Source organism: Agrilus planipennis, unplaced genomic scaffold (genome assembly GCF_000699045.2).
Source record: "Agrilus planipennis isolate EAB-ADULT unplaced genomic scaffold, Apla_2.0 scaffold7, whole genome shotgun sequence".
Lineage (NCBI taxonomy): Eukaryota > Metazoa > Arthropoda > Insecta > Coleoptera > Buprestidae > Agrilus > Agrilus planipennis.
This window is the reverse complement of record NW_020439340.1, coordinates 2,991,586-3,000,075: the sequence shown is the minus strand read 5'-3', so window position 1 is coordinate 3,000,075 and position 8,490 is coordinate 2,991,586. Positions and strand designations below refer to the sequence as shown.

The window sequence follows — 8,490 nt, the reverse complement described above, 5'->3', positions numbered from 1 at the left end:
CCCGAGATAAAAATGTTCAGTCTCTCAGAGTCTCTGAAACCGAGACTCGAGTCTCCGTCTCTCATCGAGTCTCTGGTGTCGCTGAGAGAGATTGTCAAAAAAACTGTTTAGCGTCTCTGAACGAGAGACTCGAGTCGCTCATAGAGAGATCCTCATTTCGTATCCAGTTTGTGAACGAGAGACTCGAATCTCTTAAGACATGGTTAAAGTTCAACATATTTCAGAGATCCCAATCTTTCTACGAGAGACTCGAGTCTCTCAATTTTTCGGTTTTATTCATTTTCTCTTTGTGAGAGATTCGAATCTCTGAATTAACAATTTTATCGTTCGAGACTCTCATACAGAGACTCTGACAGATCCATAAAAACACCTAGGCAATAACTGAGAGACTGTGAAAGACTGTGAGAGACGCTGTAAGACTCTGAAAGACTCTGAGAGACTGAAAATTTTTGTCTAGGGCATCCATATAACTATTTTATAAAAATCCATAATTATGTAATTCCCTAATACAGTACTTATACCCGATTATAACTACATATTAACTAGTCCCTGCAGTTCAGTGACGATAATAATATGATAAGCCAATAAGCTACTTAAAGTTTAATTGATATTACAAATTTTTTTTAACAACCTAAGTCCGAATCATTGCAATTGGAAATTTACTGATTTGTTAATGTTGTGCCCATTTTCTTCTAACGAACATCAGGACCATGTAGTTAACGCTAACCAATTGATGGAAAGATTTAGTAATTACGATGGAGTACTTCAAAACACGTTATGTAATACGAAAACACGTTTCTGGTTCTTTCATTCAATTGTCTTCATGATGCTTGAGCAACAATTAAGTGCCCACTTCTCGTCGGTTGCAGCCCGTTATGACAGCAGGATAACCACGCTGATTATGTTGATATTGCATATTGATGTTAATTATACAGAAACAAAAACGAAATTGTACCTTTTGAAGATAAAATATTACCGTCTACCTGTTTTGAAGACATTGTCATAGCTATCAACGTAAACAATTTATTATCACACCCATTTCAAACGTTTTAGAATTCAACTACATTAAGTTACTATATTTGTCTAAACGAAAATAGAAAACTATGTCGGTGTGTAACCATAATTAGATACTTTGATCCAGCTTTCATTGCTTTGTAGATCATATCATAAAGTCGTCATCAAGAAAGGACGAAGATAGGGTAACAATTTTTGTAATAAACCGCTTCTTGCCTGTAACTTAAAAATCACTCTATAAATTTTGAAATTCGAGGTACTTAAATGTGAAGTACTGAAATATAAAGTGAAGAAAAGTTCAATGGCCAGCTTATCAAATCAATTACAATTTTTAATTAAGCTAATGCCACAAAATGCACTTAATTATTAATTTACCTATTACTTTATTAATAAAATTTCTAATTACATATTAATGAGAAAATTAGCAACCGTAATAGTGATATCAAAAATGTACTTATTGAAAGGAAATAATTTTAATTTTGTAACTTTCTACAGACATACCTTTAAGACGTAGCAAAGAAAGCTAATTAGTTAACTATCATTAAATTGCTAGATCGGTAATTATATAATTACAATTAAACGATAGTCAGGTACCTCTATGCCTAATAGTCAGTTGTCTGTCATTAATTAACAAGATTGTACAAATGTATGTTAACCGAGTCATATGAATGTTTCTTTAAGCAAAATAATTCAGATTGACAATATGTGTAGAGTCAAAGCTCTTCTGAAAACAACTCATTAATCCTCAAGCTACCATTTAAACCACTGAAGGCGGAAACGAGACCTATTTACATGAGCTCAAATATTTAATCAACACCCGCGAAGCTAACAAACACCTGCAGTGATACGCATGTGTCTATGTCTGTCGAACATCTCCAACAGAAGAACTAATTATTTCAAAAACCCTCACGAACACGCAGGGTAAAACAACAAACTACACACCGTCTTTGAGGAGAAGCCAGTGTTTGGTGATAAACGATAAGATAATGTAAAAGAATCGGCGTTCTTCATTTATTTTTTTATATACACATAGTTATATAGTTATAGAGCTGGGGCTGTAACGTATTAGAGAAGTAAATATTAGGAAGGGAGTCACATAGGGATGCACACTGACACCGCTAATTTTTAATCTATACATCGAAGACGCGATCAACATCATTAAAGACACTACAACTGTAGGGATAGATATACAGGGGCAAAAGATTAGTACGCATAGATTTGCAGATGATATAGCAGTATTAGCATCTAACAAAGAGGAGTTAAAGATGGATTTAATTAAAGTGGAAGTGGTATTGACAAAACAGTACTGTATGAAAATAAATAATTAATTTAGAAATTCTAAAAAGATTGTCAAAGGTGTTTATTTGGAGCGCGGCGTTGTATGGGTGCAAAACATGGACGGTGGGCGCTAGGGAAAAGTAAAGGTTAGAAGTGTTCGAAATGAGGTGTTGTAGGCGAATGATGAGGATACCGTAAATAGAGAAGGTTAGAAATAAAGAGGTATTAGAAAGAGTAACAGGACAGAGGACTACGGAAGTCCATAAGAAACAGGAGAGATAGGTTAGTACGACACCTTCTCAGGGATGAAGGTCTAGTCAGGCACATATTAGAGGCAGAAACGGGAGTTAAAAGGGGTACAGATAGACCTAGATTAGATTACTATTCGCAAATAAATAAGCATATGAGTTGTTCTAGTTTTAGGGAAATGGGAAGATTAACTCAGGATAGGAAAGAGTGGAGGTGCCTCGACTACCAGTTTTAGGACTGACAACTATACGACGATGATACAAAATTTATAGCAATCACATAACTAAAGTAATCCTTACAATTTTTAAAGGACAGCAATTGTCTATTTGCTTCAGTAACATTTAAAAAACCTTCACTTTCTTCAGATTTTTGAGCCTGCGTTCTGAACTTGAGTTCAATCAATGATATTTTTAGAACAACTTTGATAGTAAACCGAATAGTCTATTTTATTTTATTTTTATTTTGAATTTCTCAAAAACATCACACATAGAATAATCGGCTAAGTCTTCTTGTAAAGTTTTAAACTTAGAACAAAAGAAAATTTAACTAAATGCCTTACGTACAATTTTCTAAAAATAGCATCAAAAGGAATGAAATTTTCTGTACTTAGTAAGTAGTAAAATTAAATCAATATTTCCACATTTGGACCATTACCCTCTCTGATTTTTACAAAGTTCTATTAAAATCTAGATAGTTTTTTAAATTGAATAAAGGACGAATGACAAAAAAGTTGAAGTCGATTCCATTTTATACAGACATAGGTAGATATACAAACTCAATTTAAAAAGTTGGAGAAAAGTCCGTGGGCAGCGCCAGTAAGCTTGTCAGGGAATAAATGTCGGGAACATGGAGAACTATTCCTAATAAAACCGAGCAATATTAATACAGGTTTGTTTTTGAACAGGCAGCAAATCTGATTACCGCATCCCGAACGTCAAAACTTGGACCGAACTCATTTGTTTCATGGAAGATTGAATTGCGTTTCCTATTAACGTCAGTTTAGGCAAAGTTTAATTAACCTTCGAGCCGATTTTATTCCTTTTCGTATTTTTGCATTGTTCTTTTTTGCTTTTTATTATTCGTTCGTTATTGTTGCTGCAGAATTCTAGATATTTCCGAAATAGTAGTAACAATATACCAAATCGTTTCCATGCAGTTTTTCAAAGTAAATCAGTTACTGGGACAACTACGATACCACGGCGCTGAAACTGTCATGTTCGCTCTTGCTTTGTTGTTATTTGTTCGAAAAAAAGGGTTTACATTTCTCGCAGAAAGGAAATGAGACTGGCGAGTCCAGAGTTCGTTTCTAAACTAGTGACGTAAACTCATACAGGGGCGCAACATGAAAACGTTCCGATAGCGCATTAGGGGGAAACAATAACAAATGCTTACAAGCAACTAAGAAAGTACTTAAATATTTCTGTTTTTGGAGTTTTCCCAGCCAATCAACTTGAAACAACAAAAGTCAGTCTAATGCTCATTTTCCTTTAGAGGAAGTGGCCCATTTGAGATTATATTGCAGAAATGAGTGAAATAGGGCGTTCTTGGATTCCACGGCTATTTTTTCCATACCGAAATTATCTAAATCAAAATGAATATGATATTAGCTAAAATCTAGTCCAATTCTGACCTAATCTTCGCATTTCCCTAAAACTAAAACAACCCACATCCTTAACTATTTGCGAACAGTAATCTAATCTAGGTCTACCTCTACCCCTCCTAACTCCCGTTTCTGCCTCTAATATTTCTCTGACTAGACCTTCATGCACGAGAAGGTGTCCTACTAACCTATCTCGCCTATTTCTTATTGACTTCAATAGAGTTATCTGTTCTGCTATTCTTTCTAATACCTCTTCATTTCTAACCTTTTCTACCCTCGTTATCCTCGTCATTCGCCTATAACACCACATTTCGAACGCTACTAATCTATTCTTTTCCGTCGCACCCACTATCCATGTTTCGCACCCATACAGCGCCGCGCTCCAAACATACACCTTTAACAACCTTTTTTGGGATTTCTAAATTAACCGTTCGCGAGCATAGAAGGGCATATTGAAAGCTACTCAACCCTGTTTTATATCCCTACTATTCCATCCAACCTGACTTATCTGAATTTCTAGATACCTAAAATCAGCCCCTTCTTCTAATTTTTCGTCTCCTATCTTTATATTCGCTCTTTCCCTACTTTTTCTTTCCTTGCATACCAGTATTTTTGTTTTACGTCCTCTTATATTAATTTCTTCTTTGATACACACACCTGCCCGCATATTTATAAGCTATATGACAAAAAAATGTTAATTTCCTTAATTTCAAAAAGTTTTAAGGCTAAAAAATTTATAAGTAATAAGTACTTTATAGCTATTCGAAGGTATTTTTTGCCTATTAAGTCGTAGTGCTTACTAGGTCATATTGCCTACCTACGATATATCAAATGAGAGTTTACAAAAATTATATAAACAAAATATAAAAAAAGTCTGTAATCTTTCTTCTTCTGAATTCAAGTTTATTTATCTTCCTTTAATTATATTGATTCAATTAGTGTTTTCAATTTAATCCACATATATTAATATCTTCCAATTTGCAGTACTGTTATCACGTATAACCGTAAAGGTGTTAAGCTTATTGAAAATTCGTTGAAATTGGGTCCTCGAATTAATTTTTAGAGAGAATCTGAATACGTACCTACGCTACTGCTAACGAAAACCGAAGTTTCTAGGTAGCTTTTTATCGATTCGGAGCATCATTATTCCTATCGAAAAGCATGTTTTTACTCCTTTCACGGATAAAATTTAATTTAATTAGAGTAGAATTGCGGAAGCGTCAACGTCTGAAAGAATCAAAGGGTTATTAAATAACTCGACGTTTGAAATCTACACCAAAAAAAAAACAGTATTAGTTTGAAAAAACAAGTGGCTATTTATCTATATCAATTCTAACATAACTTACAATTCGTTCCGGAATAAGCTTTAACTTTTTTATTAACTTTATATCTAGGTATGTATTATTTATTGTACAATAGTTAGGTGCAGAACTACCTCAGTAGGTCTCTCTACCATTTTCATAATAGGTACAGATAAGAACATTCTTCTTCAATTATGTATTTGTAATAAGAGAGTTAAGCAAATTACTCTACCACACACACCATCGTCTTTAATTACTGCATAAAGTGATTAAGATGTTCCTGAGCTCTAATTTCTACATGTTAACAACGAGCTCTGAAACTTGACGCAAACTTCCAACTCACAAGAAGTATAATTGTTGAATCTTTCATCAATAAATGCAAGTAAATGTAGACTCTAGATATATTTATATAATATGTATAAGAGTATCTTTCGGTATAGTAGATTCCAATCGCTCTTTATAAGTATCTAATGTATCACTGTATCACATTAGAAATGAAGGTCAAAAATATAGAATATCACCGCTGTCCCTTTAAGCTTTCGGCCTTCTTATTCTTATTATATATACTGTTCCATCTGTATTAAAGCAAATATATGCAGTAAAATTATTGAGAAGATACAAACACGTCATTGACATAGCCTGTATGAATCAAGCAAACGCGTAATTACATCATGTTGTACTCAATTGTACTATATAAGTAGAAAATACGGTTTAAACTACTCCAGAGAATTTTAGGGTTGAGATGTCGGTGTAAGTGTCATCCTTGAAGATGAACATAAGAACATAGATAAACAACTATACAAGTAACTTAAGATTCAACAGATTAGTCAAAAAACAACATGTGTTAGAGCTTTTTTACTATTAGCTCACAGGGTCACGCAATTGAGGCACCGTCAGAATTTGTAGTATATATTTTTCCATGATTATCCACCTTCTGACGAAGATATTTTAGTAAATGTAAATTAATATTCAATACTTTAACAATTTACATGCTCCAGAATGATACACCTTCGTATTTCACATTTTTATAAAATAAAAACCTCATCAAGGGTTCGTACAAAGTGAACGAGGGACTTGAGTTTTCATTAAAAGAAATTACACAATGGATACTTCTTATTGCCTTGTTACCCCTTACGTTTAAATTACTTTTCGTAAAAGTCATACTGTCTTCATGAACCGTTGATTTTAATTTCCTTTAGTACATTTTAATAAAAGCAGTTACTTACAACGATTTATCGTCTCTCGGAGTGCCATCCATTAGTAGGGTAAAAGTCTCCTTTTACAGAGCACATCCCTTTAATTAGCTCCCGTTTTAACTTCAAAACTTGCTTATGCAACTGACAGCGAAGAATATGAATGCGCAACTTTTGCTAACAATTTTATCCGCTGCATATATCGGATGTCTATAATGTTGATGTAGTTTTGTCTATCTATAAAAAGTTTACAATAAGATAATTAAGCATTGTTTTGTTTTCACTTTTGTTTCAGTAGTGCTCCAATCCGCCAACGGAGTTCAATACTTGGGAAAATTTGTTGGAAAATTGTCAGAACTGCAACACGATGTATCAGGAGAAGTGTATGCTGTCGATTCCCGAACCTTACATATCAAAGGGCTCACGTATGACGGACAAGGACCGTGTAAGTATCAAAATTGATATTTACATAAATTCAGAGCATTCTTTGTAACATATCCACTATGAAAATCGAACATAGATTATACGATCCAGCAGTTTTGCATTTCAATAGAAAGGAACGGTAACGTTTGGATATATATGAGGTAATCTCCGAAACTACTAATCCGATTTAAAAAACTAGTTCATCAATATTTAGAATGGGTCTTCAAGGTGGACATGGCTTTATATTATTCATCATTATCATCGTTGTCAGTCCTGAGACTGATTGGACACGCACCTCCACTCATTCCTATCCTGAGCTAATGTTCGCATTTCCCTTAAACTAGAACAACCCACATCCTTAACTATTTGCGAACAGTAATCTAATATAGGTCTAACTCTCCATAGCGCCCTCTATTCTCCTATTCTTTCTAATATCTCTTCATTTCTGATCTCTCTCCCCGATATCCTCATAATTCGCCTGTCCTTCATGAAGCTTCTCGCGTCTTCGATATATGTATAAATTATTTTCTACTTCAATTGCACTAAAATTTTACATACATAGAACATCATACAGCAAGATTTAATGTTTTTATGTATATGTATTTAATTAAGAGTAAAAAGAAGTCAAGTTAAGAATCTTTTGTATGAACGGTACGTGCAACAAAATGTTTAATTTAATTTCAGACAGCGCGAACCACAACACTTCTTTTGTGTTATCGAAAAAAGTTATTCGATTAAAATTAATTCACTCGCGAGAAAGCAAAATATAAAAAGCATCATGGTTTTCGGAGTTGAATTATTAAAGGCAGAAAGCGGAAGATAGAAAATTGAGAAATATTACGCTTTTCCTGTATTTTATTTAAAACGTCCTAAAGTACAACTAGTAACTCAATAATTTTCTTTAAAAAACACGCACCTAATAGGAAATTTATGAATATTCCTCCTTGCTGGTTGGATAAACCGAAAAACAAACTTTTGCAAAGTTAGGTAATTAAATTACACAAAAGTCCCCATGTGTAAGTAGAACACACTCTTTTTGCTACGAGTTTCAAATTTTAATAAACATATATTAGAAAATAATTAGATACGGAAATACAACTGAACAAGCAATTTTAATGTCAGCAATTAAATAGTTTTTATTTTTTTTTGTTTTCATCACTATAACTTGCTATCAATCGCGATAGTACTAATAACTAACGATAAGTGAAAGCAGCTGCTAGCTGTAGGTGAAATTTTATAAAAATATTTTAGTTTCGAAGGAAACTAGCAATTATTGGCAGGATTCGGGTGTGAAAATAGCTGCACATTTGTAATATGTACTTATTTTGCGACTTATGCAACGGATTAAGCAATACCTAATAGCAAAAAATTGAAGGTAGAGAAATAAGACTACCTTGCTGCATGCATAGGAACAATTAAAAACATTTCCTTC

At 33.5% G+C, this 8,490-nt stretch overlaps 2 protein-coding genes across 4 annotated transcripts in view; one reads left to right on the top strand and one right to left on the bottom strand.

Annotated features, from left to right (window-relative positions):
* LOC108737643 (protein Skeletor, isoforms B/C) overlaps window positions 1-8,490 on the top strand; it is a 41,911-nt gene that overhangs the window by 13,926 nt on the left and 19,495 nt on the right. Inside the window, exon 2 of the mRNA XM_025978747.1 lies at window positions 6,931-7,080. Within this exon, the coding sequence (XP_025834532.1) occupies window positions 6,931-7,080 (150 nt within the window). The remainder of the gene's footprint in view (window positions 1-6,930; window positions 7,081-8,490) is intronic.
* LOC108737683 (complexin) overlaps window positions 1-8,490 on the bottom strand; it is a 314,656-nt gene that overhangs the window by 292,703 nt on the left and 13,463 nt on the right. The gene's annotated exons all lie outside the window — the stretch shown is intronic.